Below are 12997 nucleotides of genomic sequence, written 5' to 3'. Positions count from 1 at the left end.
AGAAGGGAATAGAAAACCACTCCAGTATTCTTGCCTAGAGATTTCCATGGACAGAGAAGCCTAGTGGGCTATAACCCGTGGGGTTGCAAAGAGTCAGACACGACTAAGGACTAACATTTCACCCTGGGGTGGTGCAGGTGGTAGTGGGGAAAATAAGTGCAAATCCAAGAGAAGCCTCTTTGGGTGTAGGTGGGGACAGAACAATGTTTAGAGAATGAGTGGTTGTCAGGGAAAGCTTCCAGGAGGAGATGCTCTGGAACCTGGTTGGAGGGCCCGAGTCTGAAGGGGAAATTGCAGTCTTAGCCCCATAACCCTTGAACAAGCCCAGGCAGCCAAAAGCAAAGTGGTGATGACAACAAAGCCCACTCACCTGTTAGACCCCAATCTCGGTTCTGCTCTCACCCTCCCTCATCCACTGCCCATTAACATGCCCCAGACACACCTGTCAATTCGTCCCACAAAGTGAGCAGCTGAATGCAATTTATCCACCCCTCTTCTCCAAAGTACCTGTGTTTTGATGGAAAACTCTATAAGGCCTAAAAGAATGACTCCAAAGCTACACAAGATATTCTTAAATAAGAGTCCCCTCAGGCACCTAATTCTCAAAGGACCTCACATATAGACAATTGCCAGGGCCATCCAGCTTCTTAAGCCTCAATATTCCCAGCTTAAAAAAAAAAATGAGCAGCAGAATCAGGTCACTTTCCAGGTCCCTTCGAACTCTGATGTACAAGCGCTGAGCATTTTGAGATTCCACAGACTCCCTCAGACTCCCATGCTGAGAGCACAGGGCCGGCCAGCCCTCATTAGGAGGCAGCCAGTCTGTGGTTTGGCACCACTGCCCAGCAGGCATTTATTAAATCAGTAGGATGTGGTCCCTGCTGGCTTGGAAAGAGAACACTAAGCTCCAAAAACTTCCTGCAGCAGGCCTCCTTCAGGGAGTGCCGCTTGGAGGGGTGAGGAACAAAACCGTTCAGGCCCCTGGCAGGGCTCCAAGATCCTGTTCACTAGTACTTCTGCCCTGTCTACACGGAGGGGCGGTGACTGAAAACATCTGGAAGCCTGTCGGAGACCAGGGCGACTTCTCTATTTCGTCTGGGGGTGCCTGCTCTTGACCCTGGTAATCCAGGTTGACCTTTGCCAATGCCCCTTCCCAGCCAATCTTCCGCACTTCATTGGGCAACAACCTTCTAATGAAATCCACATGAACCCAGCTGCTAACAGCTCCTGGAAGGGCTGTAGGATCTAACACCTTCCCTGCGTTCTGTGAGCCCTAGTAGCAAGGGAAAAGAGGGCCACGGCCCAACTCTTGCGCCTCTGGATCTTCCAGCAGAATTGTGGAGAAAGCAAGTAGGTAGGAAGAGAGGAATGCCAATGAGCAAGGCCTGCTAAAGGTGGAGAAGGCCACAGCAGGCGAGGACGGGACAGGGGGGTAACAGGGCTGCGGGTGGCCCAGCAGAGAGGCCCCAGGCTCAGGCCTGCTCCTCACCAGTGACTCAGTCACACTGACACCACGCTGACCGTGGGAGTCGGGACTGGGCTGGGAGGCGGGAGTGTGTGTCATTGACCTGGTGGCCCAGGGCTGCCTGACCCTCCTGTCCCTGTTGTGACTGGGGATCTGTTCCAATGTTCTCTGGGTCTCTATTTTAGGAAATATTTACTGAGCACCTGCAACATGTGTCCCTGGTGCCAGGAGAAGATACATTAGTGAGTACAATTGTACTCTATTATCTGCGGAGGACTGGGGGACCCACTGTGGATACCAAACTCTGCAGGTGTTCGAGTCCCACTATGGGTCCTCAGCACCTGTGGATATGGCGGGCAGACCCAATTCCTTCACTCCAGTCCCACTCGTATGTCCTGTCCACTAACAGCCACAACATCTCGGGCACGTTGGTGGGGTGGGGTGAAAGTGCCTGGAGGTCCAGGGGCAGAAGAGCTACCCTGGTCATATTGGGTCTTTCTAATTCTGACTCCCTCCCTCAGCTTCTCTGGGGTACAGTGGTTGGACCCAGGGTTCCCTCCGGCTAAGGTTGGAGCTCTGATCCACTCTCGTTTTCCTTCACTGCACCCCCCCCACACCCCGAGCAAAAGTCCATGAAATAAATACAGCAGGTTAGAGGGAGAGAGAAGCTGCTTGAAGTTTATTCATGAAGTATAAGGAGGCACTCACTGGACCTGGGCTTTTTTTTTTTAAAACTCCTCCTTTCCCTTCCTTTCCACCTAGCTGAGATTCTTGCTTGCTCTCCTCTGAGAGTCCTCAGCTGATTTTACTAGCCTCTCTGCTCTCTGCTATAATGAGCCAAAGACCCAGGAAGTGAAGTGAAGTGAAGGCAGTTCATCTCAGAAGGCCCTGAAGGATCCTACTGAGGCAAAGGCCGGACTCTGGGCAGTTCAGGTCGCTGTGGAGCAGAGAAACTGGTGTCCTTCTTGGAGTGCTGCCTTCATCTCCTCAAACTGAGCCAGCTGGCAGGCATCCTCCAGCCCCAGCCAGCGGTAGGCTTGGTGCTCGTGGGAGAGGCGGACCTCCACATCGCAGTCCTTTACCTCCGCCAGCCAGTAGATGACAATTTTAGGCTTCTCCCTGGCCACGTAATTGAGCTCCCTTCTGAAGCCCTCAATGATGGTCAGCTGGCTTGCTTCTATGCCTGCTTCCTCCTGGGTCTCCCGAAGGGCTGTTTCCAAGTCACTTTCTCCTGGTTCCACATGGCCTGGTGAGGAAAAAAAAAGAGGAAGCAAATATAATCATCAACAAAGCTTGATTTTCCAGGTCAGATGATTTAAAGCTGGGGTCTCTGGTGACTTTTCTAGGTGTTGCTAGGTTTTGGCAATATCCTACACTGGCAGGGAATAGGGTACAGGACAGGGAGGGTCTGGTTCTGTGGTGTCTGGGCAAGACCCTTCCCCACCCCATCTTCGCTACAGAGAGTGAAACAAACCATACATTTGGCAAGTCTGGTCTAGAATGCTGCTCCGCGATGTGGAAGAATCGGCCTCCCCCAGACCTCTGCTCTATTTTCCTCTGGATCTCTCTTCATCCCATGTTCTCAGGGAGACCCTTCCCTGGGAGACCTTAAAGTGACTCCCCCAAGGAGGGGTGGTCCTTTCTTGCCAGGTGGGAGCTGGCTGAGGAGGGAGGTCTTCGCTTATAGCCCACAGTGAGGACTTAACACTGTCTGCAGTTGGTGCCCGAAGTCCCAGGGTCAATGGTCAGGCTCTAAACCCTATACCGAGGCACCGGCAGCTGTTTCCAAGTAGCTATCAAGGCTCTTCCAAATTGTTTTCATCCTTCTAACTGAGTAAGGCCAGATTCCAGTTTCATAGGGAAAGTCCTGATGGGAACTTAGACTAAGGACAAGCCGAGAGCCAGTTCTAAGAAAATTTGTTGGCAAGGACCAAACCCAAGCAGACAACTGCCAAGAAACTGTTGTAAGAGAACTTGAAGCTCTGCAGACTGGAAGCAGCCCTCGGCTCTGCCTCAAGGCCCTCCCTGCAAATTCTCAGCTTGCCCAAGGGGGCCAAGAAGGCCTGGGAGGGGTCTGGCAGCCTCGATCAACACATGGCTTCAACAAGTTGCTGGGGGCCTCCTGCTTCGGGAGCTCCTGGGAAGCAGGAATTCTTCACTGTTCTCTTCTTAGCTCAAAGACAGGGCTACATCCTAGTCTCCTCCTTCCCGGGGGTCCCCAGAGCAGCACCCCAGTCAGCTGCTGCTGCCCAGCTCCCACAGAAAGCAACCAGGAGTCTGGACTTAAAACTCCATTTCTGTCCATGGCTGCTGGGGAGTTTTCTCTGGAAGCACCTCATATAGCTGTGGACACAAAGATAGGCAGGTACTGCATCGGGGGAGGCAGGTGGGAGGGATGCTGGTGGGCAGAGAGGCGACGCTGATTCGGGATGCTTGACCTTCCCTCAGAACTGTGTGCGAACCTCTGAGCACACCCCACCCAACAGCATCTATTCAGCATTCTGCCCATCAGTGCTAAGATGGTAACTTCTCCCCTGCCTAAGGCAGGGAAAATTCAGAGATTTCCTCTGAAATCTTTCATTGAGAGGCACCATGCAGTGTGACTCAGATGGTCAGGAGGCAAGTGTGAATATTTCTATTCATAGTATTGGTGACACCTCTTTTTTTTTCACTTTGTTTCTTCCCAGTGAAACTCAAATGTGCCAATTGTTTTTCCTGTTCCCACTTCCTTGTTCTCCAACCTTAAGATGTTAGTTGCTCAGTCGCATCCGACTCTTTATGACCCCATGGATTACAGCCCACCAGGCTTCTCTGTCTATGGAATTCTCCAGGCAAGAATACTAGAGTGGGTAGTCATTCCCTTCTCCAGGGGATTTTCCCAACCCAGGGTTTGAAGCCAGGTCTCTCAAACTGCAGGCAGATTCTTTACCATCTGAGCCACCAGAGAAGCCCTGCTCCAACCCTGGAGCAGCCTTGCTCACCTCCCCCACCCCACTTCCCCTTAAAGTCTCTGCTCCCTTCTGTCTGGGGGCTGTTCACTCTTAACCTGTAGCCCAGGAATGCCCTGGCCCCAGGATCCCCAGCGGCCAGCCCAGAGCCTCTTCTCGTTCCCCACCATTCACTGGGGAGGCTGACGCTCTGGTGACTGATACAAGGAAATCTGGTATTCAGTCTCAGAGCTCTATTTCGGTTCTTCTCTGGCCTGGCATGTAGACCTTGTATGCAGAAAGGACCGAGAGCTTCTGCCCACACACCCACCTCCTGCTACACAGTCACCGGGAAGCAAGTGCTGTAGGGTGCCTGGCAGCGTGGATTTCTGAACAGCGCCTGGCATCTCCCCACAGCCCACCCCCTGGCCTCCCACCTTTGGGAGGAGTCCAGTGATGAATGCCATCTGATGCCTGTAGCAGTAGAAACTCAATTGCAGTGTTGTCCACCTTGGGGATGAGGCGTCTTCGGAAGATGATCAAGCCACATGCTCTCAGGGCCATGATCTATCTGAAGGCGTAACAAAGATGTGCCAAGTTACACAAAACAGGAAGATCCATACTGAGGAGGCCGGAGGGGGGCAGCACTCTGGTGCCGGGGAGTCACATAGACCAGCTAACAGTGACCTCATCACCTGCATACATGCTGAGGACCAATGTGGGGAAGCCAGGAGTCAGATACAGGCCTTTGTGTCTAACTACAGGCCCCGGCCTCTAGCTGGTAGTGTGGGTCTGTCCCAACTCTTCCAGGTCTCTTTGCTGGAGCAGGGCCCGTGTGTGTATGTAGAGATGGGAGATCCTTAGGTGCAAACTCACCAAAACTGGAGAGCTGCTAGGAATGGGAGAGACGCAGTACAATGTCATCATCAAATCCACAATCCCATTTCCCTCAGCCTCCAGCTTGAGACTCTGGAGCAGAGAGACCCCAAAGTATGGTTTCTTTGTATTTTTTAACTTCTGTCGTTTATTTATTTTGGGGTATAGTTGATTTACAATGTTGGTTAGTTTCTGCCGTACAGCAGAATGAATCATTATACATATACCCACTCCATTTTAGATTCTTTTCCATATAGGTCATCACAGAGTATTGATTAGCATTCTCTGGGAAACAATGTGGTTTCTGATGGCTTAGAAGGGTCACTTAGGAATGGTGGCTTAGTGTTCTAAAAATTTGTTACTGGTTTTTTTCAGTCTTTTATGTTTTGGAATGTGATACATTCACATGGTCCAAAATTCAAAATATAAAGGGGCACCCATGGTAGAAAGTCTTCCCATCCCATCAGAGGCGAACTAGCAGAGTGGTCAAGAGTATGAACCTGGAGCCTGGGTTCAAGTTCAGGCTCTGCCACTCATTCACCATGTGATGGGTTCCTAAGGCTGTTTCCTCAGCTGTAAGACAGGATAATAACAGCTCTGCTCTAAAGGGTTGTTGTGAGGATTACATGACTTGACTTTGTCAAATGGATTAGAACAGTGCCTGCTGATTAATAAGCACTCAATAGACTTCAATAGGCACAGAAAAATGTCTGTGCATCATTAATACCGTTTTCTGGAGGATGAGATTATGGGGAAACTTTCATTTTCTGCTCTATATATATCTGTATTATTTGGAAATTTACAGAGAACATTAACTTCATAATCAGCCATACAATAACAACAGAGGTTTTTTTAGTCTTTTCCATTTAGTCTTCTTTCCACTGCAGGAAAAAATGTCAACAACAAAAGACAGGAGGGACTTCCCTGGTGGTCCAGCCTTTAAGACTCTGAGATTCCACTGCAGGGGGTGTGGAACTAAGATCCTGCATGCCATGCTTGCAGTCAAACACACACACACACACACACCGAAAAACATGGAAGATCCTTTCAGTAAGGCCCTGCTAAAGAAAAACTTGTGGCATTTGTTCATGCAGCAAATATTTATGGAGCACCTACTATGTACCAAGTACTGTGCTAGGCCTTTGCCCTTGCATGAATATAGAATATAGTTTATAGTCTAGTAGGAGAGGAAGACTTTAAATAGTTAAGCAAATTTAAAGACATTTGTCAATAAGGTCTGTGTTCCAAAGGGAAAATGTATGATTGGAAACTTGACCTTGCCTGAGGGATCAAGGTATGCTTCCTACACTTGATCTTAGCCAACAGGCCGAGAAGCGATAAGCAATGCTTCCTGAAAGAAAGGTGTTTGAGCAGAGAAGTAAAGGATGAGTAAAAGGTAAACTGGCAAAGGGAAGGAGGAACGTGGGCTCCAGGTGGGGGGAACGGCCTGGACAAGGGTTCCCGGGTGAGATGGCAGAACTGGAAGAAGACCGAGTGTCTAAAGCACAGCTGAGGTCTGAGGGACTGGCCAGGCAGGCAGAGGCCCGAGCTGCAAGGCCTCGTCTGCAGGATTCCAGGGCCGGAGAAGAAGCAGGTGCTCCTGGGTGGCACAACTGATGCTGAGAGGAGTGGCTGGAACAGGAGTGGATGATCTCCACGGCCCCCTTGATGCTGCTCAATCAAGATGAGCTTCCCTGGCGGTTCAGTGGTTAAGCATCTGCCTTCCAACGCAGGGTTCAATCCTTGGTTGGGGAACTAAGATCCCACGTGCTCTGGGGCAACCAAGTCCATGTGCCACGACCACCGGGCCTGAGCTCTGTGGAGTCTGTGACCCTCAACAAGAGAACCCCCGCACCACAGTGAAGACCCAGTGCAGCCAAGATAAGTAAGAATTAAAATGTGTTTTTAAAAAATGAGGTAGAGACAAATGTGCTGCTTGTAAAACGATTTTCAGACACACTAAGTGGAAAAAGAGTGGCTCATAACAGTATGTAAAGTGTGGATCCTTCCGAGTTTAAAATTCATATATAAACTGCTATCAGGGCTTTTATTAAATGTGGTGTTCTGCTCCTTGGTCTCCCAGGGAATAAATACATGCTAAGGACTTTATTCTGGAAGCCAGAAGGAACCCTCTCACCAAAGAACTAGTGAAGATTTCAAATTACTGGTTACAGGTTTAGGTAGGAATAGGTACCTGATTCCAGGCCTTCCTATCGTGATGCTCAGAAAGCATCAGCAAGTTACAGGCGTAGGGCACCTTGCCCCTGCTTCAAGTAAGTCCCATGAGATGGATGTTGGGACAAGCTTAGGGATCCAAGGCTAGAGGGCACAGTGCCCGGCCTAGGACAGGAAGCCCCTGGGCATTCTTTCACACCACTGCTGTCACCAGCACTGCATGAGGAAACAAAGATGCCTCCATGGGGGCCAAGAGAGACAAGCCTGCGGTGGCCACGTGGCACCTCCGGGGAGAGGGCAGCAGGCCAGCGCTGTCCTATGGGGAGGAGGCTTAGGTTAGCGACAAGTGTGCACCCTACCGAAACTGTATTTCAGTAGATACCTGTATTCAGTGGTGACCACAGCTAACAGCCAGACCAGAAGAGCTAGGATCAAGAGCCAGGATCAGACAGATGTTCACTTTCTACCTGTGCTCTGTACCCAGAGAGGACAGAAAGGCAGAACTCCTGTTCGTCCTCCAATCACTTGGCTTGAGCCAGCTGAACTCTACAGTTTCTCCTTCCTTCCCCATCCATGCAACCATCTCCTTATCCTTTCAGCAACAACTCAGATGTCACCTCTTCTGTGAAGCCTTCTGGCTTCTAATCCCTCCATCTTCTGGGCCTTTAACATGGCCTGAATAATCTACTACTGTCATGTTTGATAAGAGAAACAGAATACTATAAGAATTCAGAGTAGGGAACAGACCTTGTCCAATCAGGAAGTTGATGGAGAAACCCATGCACCTCTGTCACCTCCACATCTGGTGTTAGGCCTGAAGTCTCTGTAAGCTGGTGAGGCCAGCAGCTGGAAAGGAAAGCTGACTGTGAAGTAGAAGACTTCTGTCCACTGTCTCCAAGCTCATTGACTCGGGTGACTTGCAGGAGAAGCTGGAGCCCTTTGCCACAGAGCTGAGCATACACCCAACCCGGGACTTGGAGCAGCTGAAGGAGGTGATGCAGTAGGAATTGGGGAGCTGCAGGCCTGCGTGCTGTCCTGCACCCTAAAGTGAGCCAGCAGATCAGAGTGTCCAGAGGTATGTCCTGCTACCATGCCCGGGATCCGGCTCTGTCCTTCAGTGGACTGGCTGCTACTTCACTTCAGCCTTCCAAATCTTGCACAAAATTCTCCTGAGGTCAGCCCTAACCTGGAACTATCCAGGAAGGGACTCCTGGGAAACTCAGTTCCAGCTTAGCTACATGGACATGGCACAAAGTCATCACAAGCACGCACATCTAGTATGGTAAATCTCTGCACCTCTGGCAGGTAACAGCCAGACTGTGAGCTGTCTCCTGGGACCCAGCACAGCAGCTCTCAACAGATGTTCACTGACTCAACAGAACTATCTCCCCACCTCCCACTCAAACAAATGCTCAGGTTCTGTTCTGGGACTTTGGGAAATAGCCCAGTGTTTTCCTGAAGAGTGCCATTTACATAAAAGTCAATGGAGCTATTGTTGGAGGTTTTCTGTTTTTCTGGAGACCCGTGGAGCTGAAACTGTCCTGGGGTTTTAAAGTATCCAGATTTCTTTCTTCCTCTCTCTCTCTCACAGATACACATACACACACTCAAACACTGAGTGGATTCAAACCTCAGGGGGTTAAAGAACACACCATCTAATATGCAAATATGCCTGCAGCCAGATTTCGGAGGTGAGAACTCCAGGCTGACAGCAGGCAATTCACACTTCAGCAAAGTAGCAAAGTGCCTTAGGTGGTTTAAAAAAAACCTGAACAAAACCCCCTCAATGTCAGCAGAAGGTTCCAGAAGCTAAGGAAAAGTGCTCTTGGCTTTCTCTATAGATACAATTCCCTCACCGCCTAGGAGGTTGAGGACTTAGGTGGCAAAAAATAATTCACAGATAAATGCCTATACTGATGTGGTGCAATATTTTCATCAAATTAATCAGAGTGCTGTTGCAAGCAAGGCTCAACCACAGGAGCTGTCACAAATGTACCTTTAGAAAGAGCTCTCTAAATCCTCCTGCAACCTGTTCCTCATAGTCTAAAATCCCTCTAGCAGAAACAGTATTTCACCCCACCATGTTATCAAGAATCTACCCCATGCAATGTTTTTTATCTTTTATAATGCTCAAGACAACTCTTCACAATAAGCAGTTACCTCCAGTTTAAGATAAGGAAATTCAGATTCAAAATGTTTAAAATACTTGCCCAAACGCCTAACTGGTCTGTGAATGCTGAGATTTGAATCTAAGTAAAAGTGAAAGTATTAGTCACTCAGTGGTATCTGACTCTTTGCAACTTTACAGACTGTAGCCCTCCACGCTCTGTCCACGGAATTCTGCAGGCAAGAATACTGGAGTGGGTACCCATTCCCTTCTCCAGGGAATTTTCCCAACTCAGGGACCGAACTTGAGTCTCTTGCATTGCAGGCAGAATCTTTATCATCAGAGATACAGGGAAACCAAGTCTAACTCCAAAGTTTGTATTTTTTCCATTATACAGCTTTGCTTACCATGAAAGAGCAGGGCATAGGGCACAAGTGTCCTGAAAGAGGATACGAAAATGATTTATTAAATTGCTTCCAGTTCCAAAATTCCCACACTTTGATCTACATTCATATGGAGGATTTTAAAGATGTCTAACTGGAATCCTATTCACAGAAGTTTTAGTTGGAGGCTGACACAGATGAAGATCCTGTTGCCCAAAGACAACCCTGGAGGGGTAAAGTGTAGTCTGATGCCCCCAAACTTGGTCTCTCTGATAAAGGTTTCTATGCCTCTGCTTTTTTTTTTTTTTTTCTGGGAAGCTGGAGCCTATAACCACACGTTCAAAACCATACCCAGTAGCCGGAGGGTTCTCAAGCACCAAGTATTGGGGACATGCTTGATGCCAGCCTTGGACAAGCACACACGTAACTAACTTGGGGCACTCATGTCCTGGAAATTTGCCCAGGCTACTCCACTATGAGGAGGAAGGTCAACTCTGCCTACCCACAAGCAGCTAGCTATGTGACTGCTCAGCTTCTCTTCACATCGCACATCATGATGGTCGCTTCTCCAATTCTCCTAGTCCCTTCTTCCTTTTCGAAGAAGTGAACAGAAATAAGGCTCCCATCTTTGAATAAAGCAACAACAACAACAAAAAGATAAAACTAAAAAAGAAAGAAAAGAAAAACCCCCAACTACCATAAACTGATGAGCTGAGACAAAGAAAATGTTCCCTCAACCTCACCTTTACCTGGACATCTGCCACTCTCTGTTTCAAAGACTAAGCTGCTGAGTCATCTTGCTATCTTTGCTGTTTGGCTGAGGGAGGAAATGGGAGATTTCACCTGTAATGCCATGAATACTGGCTTCAAGGATGAAGTCAAAGTCAGACAAGGTTGGGACAAAAATCGTTTCTGGTGAAGGAGAACTGTTAAGTAGCCTATTAGTGCCATCTGCTGTACAATTTTTGCTTTCCAGCAAACATGGGGAATTCTAATACTAGAGCCTGAAAGGATTCCTTCTCTCATCTAATGTCTGTTGAGTGTGTCCCATTCGACAAGCAGTGTGACAGGACTGAAGAGTAGATAGGAAGCTGAATACTAGTGAAAGTGGAAGATATTTAAACAGACAAGTCACCAGATGTATTTTGTGCATCACAAAGGTATGTGTAAGATGTAAAGACAGCAAAGATGGAATGATTATCTTTAGGTCAAGGGGTACTTCCATAAGGGTTTTAAAGGATGACTAGGAGTTTGCTTGCTTGCTAAGTCACTTCAGTTGTGTCTGACTCTATGACACTATGGACTGTAGCTCTCCAGGCTCCCCTGTCCATGGGATTCTCCAGGCAAGAATACGGGAGTGGATTGCTATCTCCTCCTCCAGGGGATCTTCCCAACCCAGGGATTGAACCCCCTTCTCTTATGTCTCCTGCATTGGCAGGAGGGTGCTTTACCACCAGCGTCACCTGGGAGGCTTCCCTGGTGGCTTAAACGGTAAAGACTGCCTGTATTCCAAGTATTTTCATCCTTTCTCAGTCAAAAAGAGAATGCACAACACAGAAAAGCATGGCTGGCTTTGCAGTGAGAAAGACTTAGCTCCCTAATTCAACAGCATTTTATTTTGAGCAACACACTTCTCTAAGCCTCCTTTTCCAAATAAGGAAATACCAACCTACTATTAACAGTTGTTGCAGAGTTTAAAATAATGTATACCTAGGGTCTGACATATCAGAAGTACTAGATATATGTCACACTTAATCCCTGTAAAAAAAATCATCAGAAAGCTTCTCTGTTATGTTTTAATGACATGCTCTTAGCTTTCATTAATAGTTGAATAAAAAAATGACTTTTCATATTTTCTGCAAAACTGTCAGTGAACACACTGTTCATCACACCATGTACATCCCTGACAGCCCCACAAGATGTTTTAATATAGCTACTATGAAGAAATTTCACTCTTTCGAAGAACAGATTGTTTCCTTAATTATTAGTTATTTAACTGACAAGTTTTGAACTAAATTGGGCACTCAATTACAGTACAACTACTGGTTCCATTGGCTAATATATTTTCTTATTTCTAGTATGAAGATAATAGCTACCACTTTTGGAAGAGTTACTACTTGTCAGGCATTTTGCCAAGTGCTTTACCTTCATTATTTCACTTAATTTTCACAACAACCCCATGGGGCATTACTCCCCATTTTCAGAAGAGGAAAAAGAAAATTACAGCTCAGAGATGAGTCTGGATAGGGACTCAAAAGCAGATCTGCCTGACTCCTAACGTCAGTGCTCTCAACCTGGACTCGACACCAGCTACCTTTGGCTATTTGATTGTATTCAACTTCTTTAATGTAATTCATATATTTATTTATTTTTCCCCTTGAGAGATATAATAGATAAATAAGGTCCAAACTAGGCCACAAGGAAAAAAGAAGTTTTTAAGTAGTAAGGACTCTCCTGTGACTTTCTTTACTTCTGTTGTAACTGTCACGATAGTATCCATTCAATAAAGGAAGTAATTAGAAAATATAAAACCTCTCGTGGAAAGTAGACAGGGTTTAAAGAGTAACAAAGTTAAAACTGAGGCCCAAGGAAGGGAAGGTATGGCGCTAGGGTGGCTGGGCCCCACACCCGGTACTCTGGGTTTCCGACGACCTACCCGATCACCACTCGTCTCGGGACAAACAAGGCTCGCGGGGCCCCCAAAGGGTCTCCCTCCCTTCTCTCTGCAGCGGCTGGAGTCTGGCCTGCCCGCGCCCCACAGCCAGCTGGAGAAAGGCAAGTCCACTCCTGACCCTACAGCGACCGGAGGTTAGTCAGCTGCAGACTCATTGCTCCGAGCCTCAATTTCTCCGCGGAGAACTAAACCCATTAACCCCTCTTTAAAGCTACTCACCCCAAGTAGAAGGAGGCAAAAGGCGGACCTTGGGCGAAGACTGGCAGTCCGTCGACCAATCCCAAGAGCTGGGTTGCGCTTTGGCCGACCAACAGTTCGGGGCGGAAGGATTCTGGACCTCGCCTCAAAGGTGCGTTTCTCTCGCTTAGAACATCGCGAGATTTCCATTTC

At 48.0% G+C, this 12997-nt stretch overlaps 1 protein-coding gene across 5 annotated transcripts; it reads right to left on the bottom strand.

The window, feature by feature from the left end:
* Window positions 1-1997: 1997 nt before the first annotated feature.
* NUDT2 (nudix hydrolase 2) lies at window positions 1998-12961 on the bottom strand. 5 transcript variants are annotated; one of them, XM_065947433.1, is made up of 4 exons: window positions 12827-12931; window positions 9958-9989; window positions 4830-4963; window positions 2000-2711 (listed from the first exon to the last, which is right to left on the bottom strand). In XM_065947433.1, exons 3-4 carry the CDS (start codon window positions 4954-4956, stop codon window positions 2395-2397), a joined length of 444 nt encoding a protein of 147 aa, XP_065803505.1. In that variant the 5' UTR covers window positions 4957-4963; window positions 9958-9989; window positions 12827-12931; the 3' UTR covers window positions 2000-2394. The 5 variants fall into 5 exon arrangements, with proteins under 5 accessions (XP_065803509.1, XP_065803508.1, XP_065803507.1 ...); XM_065947434.1 differs by lacking the exon at window positions 12827-12931 and adding an exon at window positions 12590-12817; XM_065947437.1 differs by lacking the exons at window positions 9958-9989; window positions 12827-12931 and adding an exon at window positions 12590-12817 and having other exon boundaries at window positions 1998-2711.
* Between the last annotated feature and the right edge of the window lie 36 nt (window positions 12962-12997).

Source organism: Muntiacus reevesi, chromosome 10 (genome assembly GCF_963930625.1).
Source record: "Muntiacus reevesi chromosome 10, mMunRee1.1, whole genome shotgun sequence".
NCBI classification, from domain to species: Eukaryota; Metazoa; Chordata; class Mammalia; order Artiodactyla; family Cervidae; genus Muntiacus; species Muntiacus reevesi.
This window is presented reverse-complemented; position numbering and strand designations above follow the sequence as displayed.